Source organism: Capra hircus, chromosome 18, assembly GCF_001704415.2.
Source record: "Capra hircus breed San Clemente chromosome 18, ASM170441v1, whole genome shotgun sequence".
Lineage (NCBI taxonomy): Eukaryota > Metazoa > Chordata > Mammalia > Artiodactyla > Bovidae > Capra > Capra hircus.
In genome coordinates, this window is record NC_030825.1 from 63,861,853 (window position 1) to 63,874,140 (window position 12,288).

General features: G+C 61.4%; 3 protein-coding genes across 5 annotated transcripts; 1 reads left to right on the forward strand and 2 right to left on the reverse strand.

The window, feature by feature from the left end:
- On the reverse strand, window positions 1,344-4,525 carry RPL28 (ribosomal protein L28). Of its 2 annotated transcripts, none has more exons than XM_018063074.1 (5): window positions 4,025-4,525; window positions 3,607-3,695; window positions 3,401-3,524; window positions 1,648-1,766; window positions 1,344-1,484 (listed from the first exon to the last, which is right to left on the reverse strand). In XM_018063074.1, exons 1-5 carry the CDS (start codon window positions 4,098-4,100, stop codon window positions 1,395-1,397), a joined length of 498 nt encoding a protein of 165 aa, XP_017918563.1. In that variant the 5' UTR covers window positions 4,101-4,525; the 3' UTR covers window positions 1,344-1,394. The 2 variants fall into 2 exon arrangements, with proteins under 2 accessions (XP_017918563.1, XP_017918564.1); XM_018063075.1 differs by having other exon boundaries at window positions 3,607-3,745; window positions 4,025-4,108.
- Window positions 4,629-8,896, forward strand: TMEM238 (transmembrane protein 238). The gene is made up of 2 exons (XM_018063073.1): window positions 4,629-6,304; window positions 8,766-8,896. The coding sequence occupies exon 1, from the start codon at window positions 5,758-5,760 to the stop codon at window positions 6,295-6,297; it is 540 nt and encodes a 179-aa protein (XP_017918562.1). The 5' UTR covers window positions 4,629-5,757; the 3' UTR covers window positions 6,298-6,304; window positions 8,766-8,896.
- TMEM190 (transmembrane protein 190) lies at window positions 9,120-12,240 on the reverse strand. Of its 2 annotated transcripts, XM_018063071.1 has the most exons (5): window positions 10,837-12,240; window positions 10,717-10,752; window positions 10,272-10,397; window positions 10,111-10,195; window positions 9,120-10,021 (listed from the first exon to the last, which is right to left on the reverse strand). In XM_018063071.1, exons 1-5 carry the CDS (start codon window positions 10,892-10,894, stop codon window positions 9,787-9,789), a joined length of 540 nt encoding a protein of 179 aa, XP_017918560.1. In that variant the 5' UTR covers window positions 10,895-12,240; the 3' UTR covers window positions 9,120-9,786. The 2 variants fall into 2 exon arrangements, with proteins under 2 accessions (XP_017918560.1, XP_017918559.1); XM_018063070.1 differs by having other exon boundaries at window positions 10,717-12,240.

Genomic DNA, 12,288 nt, shown 5'->3' on the forward strand with positions numbered 1-12,288 from the left:
ATGGCTGGCACACAGTAGGTACACCAGGAACATGCCAGGAGCCGTGACGTGGGGAACCTTTATTCATCTGAGCCTCACTTTCTCCATCTATAAGGTGGGATGGGATGTCTGCTTCATGGGGTGTCTGGAAGACAACCACTCCACGAGTATGTGCATATACTTTTGTGTACACACACGTATACATGGCACAGGTCGATCTCGTACCGACAGCTAATTACCACACTTACCATGTGTAGGCTGTCCCCCAGGCACTCATGAATCTCCTCAATTCTAAGAGGCACAGAAAGCGGCACGCACTTGCCCAAGACCACACGGCTAGAAACAGCTGGAAGGTGCCCGGGAGGCACCCAGCTGCGGTGCTACATCCGGGTTTTAACAGACAGCGGGAAGCCAGCAGCAGAAGCGACTTCAGACCCAGCAAACAGACCCTAGAAGCAGAGCTGTGCGCCTGCCAAGGGCTGGAGGCAGGCTCTGCCGCAGAGCGAGCAGGGAGAGCTGAGGGGGGCGGGGCGTGGCGGGGGAAGGCATCTGAGGCAGCAGGTTAAGTCAGGGTTGTAGGGCCTGAGGGCTTACTCCCAACGCAGCAGGAGGCAGACGGCCGGCCAGGCGGGTTCCTAGCCAAGAGGCTGTGCAAGGATGTGGCCGTTGCAGCCTGCCTTCCTTCCCCTCTGCCGCTGGGGACAGGGCCCCACAGGGTCCTGGACTCAGGAGCTGCCTGGTGCCCCCAAAGGCAGGCTCCTTTCCCAGATGGGCACTTGGCCCTGAACCTAAGGCCAAGGAACGAGTGGGCCCTGCCCACCCGTAAGTCCCAAGATCCTCAGTTCACACCTGCAGCATCCCCTTGGAGACTGTGGGCTACCCGGGACCCTCAGCTGAGGGCAGGGTCAGTCTGCACCCCTCCTTCCCACCACAGCTCCTCATGGGGCTTCCAGACCACCCCCCAGAGAACAGTCCACAGCCAGGGTCCCAGAGAGCACACACGTCACCTTTACAGGCCACAGAACTACCCGAACAGGAGGTGCGCTGAGCCTCCATCCAGATGCCCACCCCTCAGGAGAGACACTACTCGGAGACCAGGAACTTCCACACATCTATCCTGATGCTTCAGCGTGCGCTGGCAGCGCGCGGCGCTGCGATGATTCTAGGCTCTACTTCATGTGCAGTTCCTAGTCTCCCGAGTGTCTGAATGTGCACCAGACAGGCAGAGACGCTGGGCCGCGGACTCAGGCCCCCGCCTGGAGCTGGCCCTTCAGACCCAGGATGCTGGGGAACCTGTGGCGTTGGCAGTCCCTGGGGGACAGATGGGAGCGGGGACGCACTCGCGGCTGCACAGAAGACGCAGGTGGAGGCAGCGGCTGACAGCTTTATTGCTCTGGGGAAGGGAGGCCAGAGGCTCAGGAGCTCTTGGTGGGGCGGCTCGGCTTCCTCTTTACCATCACGGGCTTCTGGCTGCGCAGGATGGCGCTGGCTCTGCGGATGGCGGCCTGTAGGCGAGGCGGGCTCAGGTCACCTCCCTGGGAGTCTGTGCCCCCCACCTTGTGTTCCCAGAGCGCAGGTCCGGCTCCACAGTCAGGAGAGGACCGCCCCTTGCAGCACCGCCCAGGTGCCCCGGGCCCCTGCCCGCCTCGCGGGTCCAGCCCCGCTCACCATGCGCAAATCCGGGCGGTACTTATTCTTCCGGATCATGTGCCGGATGCTGCTGAGGGTGGCCCGGGCGTTCTTGTTGATGGTGGTCCGCACGTAGGAAGTGGCCGGCTTGCGCTGGCCTGGCGGGCAATGGGGAGAAGAGGGGCCCCAAGGGTCAGAGGAAGGGTCTGGAATGTCGGTGCCCACACCTGTCGTGAGGGCAGAATCCCACCCAGAGAGTCCGAGTGGCTGGGCCGTGTGGAGTGCGGGAGGCTGCCTCATCTCCCAGCTCCACTTGGGGAGCAATCACAGCGACGACCACAGGCCAGGCCCTGCACCGATACAGGTGTCTCCTCCCTACCCCAGCCCGGAGACAACACTGCTCAGCTCACCGGACAAAAGGTGGACTCTCACGTGTAAGGTCATATGTGCATAGCAGTTGTCCGAACGCAAGCGAGGCGGGCACTCGGCACCGCATGGGCCAGGTAGTGAGTGCTCCCCAGAAAGCAGCTCTGCTCCTCTCACGTCCACACCCTCCCAGGCCCAAGCTACCAGTCTGGGCAACAAGAATCCAAAAGGCAGAGCTCTGAGGCCTGGCCCTGATCAATGAGGGGTGATCTGGAGCCACAGGAGGGACTGGAGGAGGAAGGGCAGCAGGGGGGGCGGGCGGTGTGAGCGTCTGGGTGTGTGTGCTGAGCACCCACCCCTCACCTGCACACAGCTGGAGTCTGCCCTTTACTGCCCAGGCAGGATGGAAATGAAACCCCACCTCCTTTACTGTGCCTCAGAGCTGATGGGGTCCTGGTTGCATCCTGCGCCTCTGGGTGCTCCCAAGAAGCCCAGGACCCCGTACCACACTGGAGGTTTGACGTTAGCCTTTGCTGACCCCAGAAGGGAGCCCACATTACCCCCTCAGGTCAACCCAGTTTCTGACGGCCCAGAAAGAGCCACCAACAACACAACAAGGCAAAGCAAGGTTTTGGGGACCCAGCACCCCAGAACAGGGTTCTTAAGAGTGTGGGGATCTGGGCAGCCTAACAGCATAAGCAACTGGCTGCCCCTGGCTGCACTCTCGGGAAGAGAGGCTAACCCTTGTCCCTGAGACCACGAGGCAGCAGCTGTGGTTGGTGCTGTCACTGAACAGGACAGAGGTCAAAACCCACAGAGAAATCAAGTAGGGACCTGGAAACACTCGTTCCTCTCTCATAAAACCCAGTGCCCGTTTAAAAACAAGTGCTGAAGGTGTGCTACACTAACTCAGCTGTTATCCAGAAACCCCTCCTCCCCTTGACCCCCCTCAAAGAGTCTAAAGAGCAAGTCTGTGGGGGAAGCCAGTTTATGGGGGCGGGGGTAGTGGAATGCTGAGACCTCCTTCTGCGCTCCTCCAGCCACAACTGGAATCTAACTACTGCTTCAGAAGCTTCACTTCCCACATGTGGGAACTAACGGTCGGTCTCTCATCTGTTTGCTTCGTTTCCCCACTTCTGGAGAGACTAACGCCCACCTCCACCTGGGGTGCTTCAAGGATTTACTCTTAAAAAATCATCAAACAGCAGCAATTTTGTAGTCCTGACTCAGGTCCTATTAATTTCTCCACTTTTCAGATGATGAGCTCGTGTAACTGGTAGGCTCGCTTGGAAAGGAACCAGCCTCCCAAGCAAACACCCCGAGCCCAGGAATTGATTCAACAGCACAAGCACCAACACTGAAAAGCCACAGCCCCCTGCGCCGGATGGGGGTCAGTTGCCTGGGCCCAGCCAGGGTAAAGTCTCACCGAATCTCCGCTTCATCACCACCACGACTCCTTTGCCGTCCGCCGCCGGCTCCACACCCACGGTCTTGCGGTGAATGAGCCCATTGTAGCGGAAGGAGTTGCGCGCTTTCAGGTTATTCGGCTCCTGGGAACGGGAACGCATCGCGGTCGTGAGGGGCGATAGTGCAGGCCCCTCCCTCCGACCGACGTGTCGGGTCCCCACTTACGGTGCTGTACGTCTGCTTGTTTCTCTTGATCAAGAAGCTGGAGCAGTTCCGCACGACCATCCACTGAAGATGCGCGGACATGGCGGCGACTGCGGGGAAAGGGGCGCGGGGAACCGTCAGGGGAGCAGCAGGCAGAAACCTGACCACAGAGAAGAGGTGTTTTGGGGGAGTCGCGGGGAATGAGGGGGGACACCACGTGTGCCGAGGGCGCCTAGAAGTCTGCCAGGCGGGGCTGAACTCAGGCGGCCAAGACTCACTACAAGGGGCGAGGCGATGAGAACCCAGAGACCTAAGGCGGCAGCGCCGGAAAGCAGCCAAGAACGAGAGGGGCGCGGTGAGAGCGACCAGGCCGGGGCACAAACACGGGAATCGGGCACGAGAGCGAGGCACGCGGGAGGAGGAACAGGCCTCCACTCACCTCCACTCGGTGCGGCGGCCGGAGACGGAAAGAGACAAGCCGGGGGCGGGACGACGCCTTTAATACCGACACGCATTTCCGCTTCCTGTCTGGGCACGCGCGTGAGGTCGGCTCCCCCCGCCTCCGAGGCAGCTCGTCAAGGCTCGGCTATTTCCGCCAGCCAGTCGCCAACCGTTCGGGGCCCTTCGGAAGCCTTCCGCTAGGGAGGGCCTTCATGTGTCCCAGGAACTCCACGGTCGGATTTCCGAACAAGTCTCGCTCCAGAGACCCCCCCAAGTCCCCTTCCTCAGCGGCTTCTTTCCAACATGGCCACCCAATGCTTGGCACAGTATGGGTGCTCAGTACACATCTGTCTGACAAATGAACCTGTGAGTGCGTGCACTATTTAACCCCAGTTCCAGGGACTTCAAGAGCCTCCAGCTTCTTCGTAGACCGTCGGCTATTCCCGACGAAGGCAGCAAGCCCGCTCGGACATTTTCGGAACTCTCCGGCAACGCCCTTCGGAAGGAGGGCCGCCTTCCGTCCTCTTGCCTCCGGCCCACTTCGGATCGCTTCGGAAACACTCGGTCTCCATTCGGCCACCTTCGGAAAGCTTCGGCTATCCCCGGGAGCCCCTTCTCTCAATTCGCCTTCCTCCGGCCCCTCTTCCAACACCTGAACCCTGTGAGTCTAGAGAGAAGCTGGACGAAACTTTCTCGCAGTCCACCACCCTCGGGGGACGTGGATTTCCTCTAAGGGCGAGTTGTGTTGGAGGAGAGGAGGTTTGCCTGCGAAACCTCTGGTTCCCTTAGAGCTTCCATTCCTGTTCCCCCTCTTCCCTGTGCCTTGCGGCCTGGTGCTCCATTCCCACCAGCACCGTTCACGGCCGTTACACTTTATGAATCTTTTCTTTTCTGTTGTCAGGGTCCTCCTTAAGGGGAAGGAGCCTCGCCTGATACACCTCTGTTGCAGCCTGGCCAGCACAGGGCCTGGCGAGGCTCCCAAGTGAACAGAAGGAATGACAGGGCCTTATGTCACCTCCATCAGGACAACTCGTGATTATGTCCAGGAACTCCTCGAGGGCAGAGGCTTTGTCCATCTCCTTGCCCTTGGACTTCGCCCCTAATGAGTCCCGAGGCCCCAGGAGAAATCTGAGCAAACAGGGACGTTGGGGTTTGCCTTGCTCCTTTGGCGTGCTCTAAATCTGATGGTGGCAACAGAGTTCCTGTGAGTCCGATCCACCGTTCTGTCTTTGGGATCATTCTCTCCGGACCACACAGGCGACCTCGGCAGGCAGGCAATAAGTGCCCACTTCCATCCCTTAAGGCGCTCTGACTGCCGATCCCCTGCTTCCTCCTGAGGGCCCAGGGCTTTGTCTGATCCTTGTTTTTTGACCCCACCTGTCCCCACCGCGGGGCCCACTGCCCAGGAGGCGCGGGAGACAGGCAGAGAAACAATGCCAGGGCTCCCCCCGCGCCTTATGGTGCCTCCATCAGAAAGTCCTAAATTTGGACTACGTGCGGCTTCAGACTCCTTGGGGGCGCAGGGGGCTCGGGCCACACTAACCTGTGCGCCCAGCCGGCCCCAGCATCGGCTCCTGAGGGCCAGGGCGCCCCCGGGCCGGGCCCTTCCACACCCGGCCCAGCCCAGGTGACCAGGAGAGCGCTGGGCATACCTGGCGCAGGACCCTGACCCCGCCCCGGACCGCACCCGGAACGCGGAACGCGCTCTCCGCGGGTCAGAGCCAGCCAGCCATGGCGGCGGCGCCGGCCGTGTGCACCTCGCCGGGGACCCCGCCGAGCGCTGCACCGTCCCTGGCGGCGGGCGCGCCGGGGCTGGCGTCCGGCCTGGGCCGCTGTCGGATGGCGCTGCTGCTGGCCGTGGCTCTGGACGTGGCGGGCATGGCGGCGCTGCTGACCGGCGTGTTCGCGCAGCTGCAGGTGCGCGGCCGCGACTTCGGCGACCTGCTTATCTACACGGGTGCGCTACTCGTCTTCCTGAGCCTGCTCGGCTGGATCCTCTGGTACACCGGCAACATCGAGATCTCGCGCCAGGAGCTGGAGCGCGACTACGGCCTGAGGCCCTCGGCGCTCGCCCGCCTCGCGCGGAAGCTCTCCCGCCGCTGGTCGGCGCCGGCTTCCTCCGCCGCCGGCCGGCGCGCCGCGCCCGGCTCCCGGGGAGCGCGCCGCGCCGCCCGCACGCCCCCACCGCCCGCCGCCGGTTCCCGCCGCGTGCGCCTGCAGCTCGCCTCGCTGGAGGCTGGGCCCGGGGCGGCGGGAGCGGGCACCGAGTGAGCCCGAGGTGAGGGGTGGGGAGGCGGGGCGGGGCGGGGACGAGGGAAGAGACGTCAAAGGGACAGGAAAGTGGAGAGAAGGGGACAGGGACACGCGGGGAAGAGAGACAGATAGAGGTCAAGATCGGGAGGGAGAGAAGCGAAGAGCACAGAGACCAGAGGACCAAGACCCAGAGACAGTACGCGTGGGTATAGGCCGGGAGAGACAAATGAGAGCCCGTCCCCAGACGTGGGAATTTCCAGGTCTCTCAAATGGTGAGGAAGAGTACCTGCAGGGTAGGAGACCTTGGTTCGATCCCTGGGTCAGGAAGATCCCCTGGAGAAGGGCGTGGCCGCCCACTCCAGTATTCCTGCCTGGAGAATTCATGGACAGAGGAGCCTGGTGGGCGACATACAGTCCATGGGGTTGCAAAGAGTGGCACATGACTTGAACGACTAACACACACACATCTCAGCCATGAGGGCTGGAGAGTCACTATTGGCTCCTTGGATATTTGGGGATATTGGTCCCAGTGTCTCCAGTCTTCAGGCACACCCGCTCTCATTTCCCATCCAGTCCTCCCAGTGTACCAGCCTCTGAGGTCACTAATATTACCGTGACATCCCAGGGAGGACACTGAGGTCCCCCAAAGGTACCACGTCCTGCCCCGGGGGGCTAGTTGTTGTACTCTCCGGAGTGCAGAGACCTGCTGTGGCTCCCTGCTGCCCTCTGGTTGAATCCAAGCCACTCATTCTGTGTGTATCCCCCACTCTCCTGCCTTCTCTGCAGTGATGATAACACCCCTGCCCCCCACCCCCGTCCATCAGGGTTGGGATGTCTCGCACCAATTGGCCTCTGTCCACACCTTCACCTTCATCAGGGGCGCACTTGTAGTCTTCACGCTGCACAGAAAGTTTACCAGATGTCTTTTACGATCCTACTCCGATTTCAGTGCCTTTTTCTGGGTCTTCTCATGGTCTGAGTTACCCTCTTTTATTGTTTATATTGCCATGTGTTGTGTTTGTGTGTGTGTGTGTGTGTGTGTGTGTGTGTGTACTGATACTGTCTCTCACACCCAAGAGGGAGACCTTAGAGGGTAAGATCTGGGTCTCTGGTGTCTTTGTTTTTAGCATTCTCCAGCTAAGAGTGAACTCAGGAAGTCAGAGGCTGATGATTGGGTGGGTGGGTGGATGAATGGATGGATAGATGAGTGATGGATGGATGGATGGATGAATTGGTTGATGGATGGGTGGGTGGATGGATGGATATGGTGGGGGATTTGGAATTTTGTTTTTGGCTGCACTGTGTGGCTTGTCGGATTTAAACTTCCTGACCAGGGACTGAATGCAGGCCCACGGCAGTGAAAGTGCTGAGTCCTAACCTCTGGACCTCCAGGGAATTCCCAGTATGGTGGGACTGATTGATGACAGTTAGGTGGATGGGTAGTTGAATGGATTTGGGTCGGATGGGTAGGCAGACAGATGAGAGGACAGATGAAAGGGTTGGTTGGTAGGTGAATAGGTAAGTGGAGCAATGGATGGATGACCGAACCAGTTTCCCAAATGAGGGGTTCCATAAAGGAATTAAATCCATGCCCTAAGACATTCTCTATTGGTGATGAATTAACTTTCCTCCTCTGCAACCAGAAGGATGCTAGTTATATACCTTATTGTGTGTGTGAGAGAGAGAGAATTTCGAGAATAGTCACCCGGATCATATGCTATGTTGTGGTTCAGATGAGGAAACAGTTGAAGATGAACAAATGTATGCATAGACAAAGCATGAGCTGACACACAATTTGACATACCATGCGGAAATAACCACCAGTGGTTAACATTACCCCCTGGAAACACTTTACCTTGCCCAGAAGTCTAACCCAGCTGTGGTGGACCTCTGCTGCCAGAACCACTTGCCAGAAACTGGCGGCCAAGCTGATTAGACTTTAGGCCCCTCTGAGAAGGAGAATGGGTCTGTCCCAAGACAGGACTCTATCACGAGCAGGGTGAGGTGGCTCTAGCACCCTAAAGACAGGAACTGGAACTTGAACAGAGGGACTGTGGGTGGGACTCCAAGCGCTCCTCTCTGCCTCTGGGACCAAAACCCGTGGAGAGGCATAGCCCCAGCCCGTGTCATTTCTCCCCCGTGTCATCTCTCTCTGCCTCTCTGCCTCTCTGTGTCCCTGTGTCTGTCACAGTCCATCTCCCATGTCCCTCTGTATCATTGTCCCTCTGTAGGCCCCTCAACCTCCCTCTCCCTCTCTCTGCCTCTGCCTGCCTCTCATCCTCCACCCTGTACCCCTGGGGTCTGCTGAGTTAAAGGCGCAGTTGCTGCTGCACAGCAGGCCGCGAAGAACGGAGGAGCACTGAATAAGCAAATATGAGAGTCTGTTGTGAGGGGCCGAAGCAGGAGGAAGGGGCCCCTGGCCGTGCGTGGTGGACCTGGGATGCAGGGGTCCCGGGCAGCCACTAACCCCACCCTCCCTCCTGCAGATGAACGCGTGGCCCCAGCTGTGAGCGCCCGACGGAGATGCGCTGCCACCCCCAGCAGCCCCTGGCCACCAGGATACGCCTGCCTGTCTCCCATCTCTCCTGCCCCAGATAAACGGCTCTGCCTCCCAGCACTGCATGTCTGTCTGGGGAGGGATGCTGCTGGAGCAGGGGAAGGGGCCCTAGGAGCCCAGCTGTCCAGGCCGCCCCCTTGTGGAGGGGGAACAGGAGCCAGGGGCAGGGTGGAGTGGTGCAGGGAGGCCAGAATCTCAAGCCCAGACCCAACCCCCCATCCAGACCTCCTGCAGCCCAGTGTCCTCGGTTAGTTTGGGGTGCCCGGAGAGGCAGACGAGGGACAAAGACTGTAAGATATTTATTGGGGAAAACACAAAACACATGTGGAGGGTAGGCTGGTGTGGGCTCTGTCTCCTGAGAAAGGAAGAGGGGAGGAAGGGGGCCAGGCAGGATGAGTCTTCAACCGTAAGGAGCTTCCAGGAAGGTTTCCGTCCCAAGGCCGAGGGCTGCAGTCGTCCAGCGTTGGTGGGAAGCGGGACAAGCTGCTGCTGACCCAAGGGCCGCAGGATCCCATGGGCTGGCGGGTGGGCAGCAGAGACTGTCAGACAGTGGCAGAAGGACAGATGAGGGGCTCGGCTGCCCGTGAATCCGCCCCCCCAGCCCAGCTGGAGTCTCAGCTGAGGCCACCCCCATTCATCCCCACCCCCTCAGTCTAGACCCCCACTAATCACAGCCTGGGACCTACACTCAACTCAGGGTGCCCATTAGCCCAAGTACCTCTCAGCTCAGATCTTCCGCACTTACCCCAGGGCCTCTCCCATTCCAAACGCCTGTCCCCTCGCATCCCCCGTGATCACAGCCCAGGCGCCCCCCCCCCCGTCAGCCCAAGACCCCCCCAAAACACACACACACATTCCCAGCACCGTGCCCTCTGCTTCATGCTTCTCAGAAAAGAGACTGAGCATCTCTGTGCTACGTCTGTATTGAGGGGCCCCTCCAGGGGGCGCCCCTAATCATCTTCGTCCCCCCCTTCCGTTTCTTCGCCCCCTTCCGTCCCCTCCCCCTCAGTGCCCCCAGAGGCATCCTGGGTCCCCTCCGTGGGCGGGGCGGGGGGGATGCTGCCGACAGAGGGCGTCTTCTTTTCGCTCGGAGTCCCCTTGGACAACAAAGAGACCGTCCTGGACAGGTTGCACTTGCCCTTCAGGAACCAGGGCAGCCGCAGCATGTCGTGTCGCCTGGCCCACCTGGCAGGGAAGGGACACCGTCAGTCGCGCCGTACCCCTGCCCCCATGCCCGGGTTAGGGGCGCCCTCCCGCACCCGAGCCCCACTCGCCAGAACAGGCAGATGCTGGTGATGAGGAAGAGGAGGCCGCCGCACGTCCAGCCCAGCGCCCACATGTGCTTCCGCCGCATGTTCTCTGCGCAGAGCGGGGGCGGTGAGACCCAGGGCTCCCCGCCGCCAGCCCCCACCCCGGGCCCCGGCTCCCCGCGCACCATCCGGACGCTGGTGGTAGCAGACACCGTCGCGGTAGCAGCATCGGAGACGCAGGCAGAGATTGGGGTTCTCGATTGCCGCCTGGCCCCCGCAACTCTCCCGGTCCCACACGTCTCCTTCACAACCTGGGGGCCCATCACGAGGGGCAGCGTCCTCACGGAGCCCACGGCCCGGCCCGAGGCCGCCTGCCCAGAGCCCACTCCAGCCCGGGCCCCCAGCCCCTGTTCTGTCAGAGCCAGAGCCCAGGCCCCAGCCTCTCCTCCCTCAGACCCGGGGGGTCCAGACTCCAGCCCTACCCCCTCAGACCCGGGGGGCCAGACCCCAGCCCTCCCTCAGACCCCGGGGTCCAGACCCCAGCCCTCCTCCCTCAGACCCCCAGCCCCTCCTCCTCAGTCCCAGGGTTCTCTGTCCCTGGAGGGACCCCGGGTGTCCTCCACTGCTCACTCCATGGATAGAAGAATCCCTGGATTCCATTCCCGTCTGTGAAAGAAAGAGCCCTGTGCGAGACTGGAGGCTGAGGAGGCCCCTGGCTGCGCCCTCCGACCCTCTCGCCAGCGCCCTCACCTGCTGAGCCCTGCATGAGCAGGAGGAGACCCAAAGCTGGGATCCCAGAGCCCACCATCTTGCCTCCCCAGCCTCCTGGGGCCTCTGTGGGGAGGGACCCTGAAGGCCATCACCCCAGCAACCGGCTTGGCCCCGCCCACCTCCCTGCCTGACCCCTGAAGTTCTAAGTTCTGTTGCTAGGGAGCCCCCCTCAGCAGTGGGGAAGCAAAAAAGGGGGGTCACACTGGCCTGGTCACTCCTGGTTGCTAGGGAGTTGCTTCTCTAGCAACCAGGTGGAAGGGGCCTTGAGGGTGGGATGGGTCCCTGGTGTTAGAAGAGTCCCCTCAGCAACCCGGCTGCAAAGCAAGGGGGAGTCTAAATCATCTCCCCTTTGCCAACCAGGGGACCCCAAGAGTGGGCACCCCGAGACCTCTTGCCAAGGCCTCCCTCTGCTTAGTAAACTGATGCCTGAGGGGAAGGTCCACGGGGCCCAAAGGCTCCTCAGACCAGGACGCCCTCCCTAGCAACCAGGGGTGGGGGGCCTGAGGCCCAGAGGACCTCACTGAGCCCCATTGTTAGGGAGGCTCCCGAGCAACCAGACCTAGGAGGGTGATGAGGAAAATGGGGGTCAGGCCACACAGCTCCTGCTCAGGCGCCCCCTGGTCCCAAGAGCACCCAGGCCCCCAATGGGGAATGTGTAACCAACCAGAGGGCTGGGCCCCCCAGGATCCAAGAGCTCTGAGGCCTGGTTGGTGGGGCAGGGGGTCATAGGAAAGGAGCCCCGTCTAGCGTGTCTCAGTTTCTCCATCCGAAAACGGGGAAACACACCCAACTGGGGTCCCCAGGCTTCTGGTCCGGTTCCCCAGTGGTGGGGGAGGAGGCCAACCTGGGGACTGGGTTGGGAACTGATCCTGAGTTCTCCCCCGAACCTGCACTCAGCTTCCAGCCAGGGAGGATGGGGCTCATCGCCCCTGGAGTGGTCTGTCCTCGTGTCCAGATCTGGAGTCTGAATGGGGAGGGGCTGGGGTTCTGGACCTCTGTGTTCCTGAGGGAAGAGGGGCTGGGGGTCTGGATCCCTGGGTGTAAGGGACGAGCTGGGGTCTGGACCCCGGGTCTGAGGAGGAGGCATGGGGTCCTGGACCCCCAGGTCTGAGTGGGGAGGGGATGGGGGCCTGGACCCCTGGGTCTGAGGAGGAGGGGCCAGGGGTCCTGACTCAGGTCTGACAGAGGTGGCCCCGGGGGGTCCTGACTCAGTCTGAGGGTGCAGGAGGCAGGGCCGAGGTCTGAGGGCAGCTGACCAGGAGTCCAGAGCCCCCTCCCCAGAAGCCCTGTGAGGCTGCCTCCCGGCCTCCTCACCTCCTGTAAACATCCTGGTGGGTGCTGAGTGGGCCCGGGGTTGCCTTCGTCAGAGATGACACAGGTCAGAGGGGCTCGGCAGGGGGCCGGGGGTGGGGGTCAGAGGGGTTGCGGGGC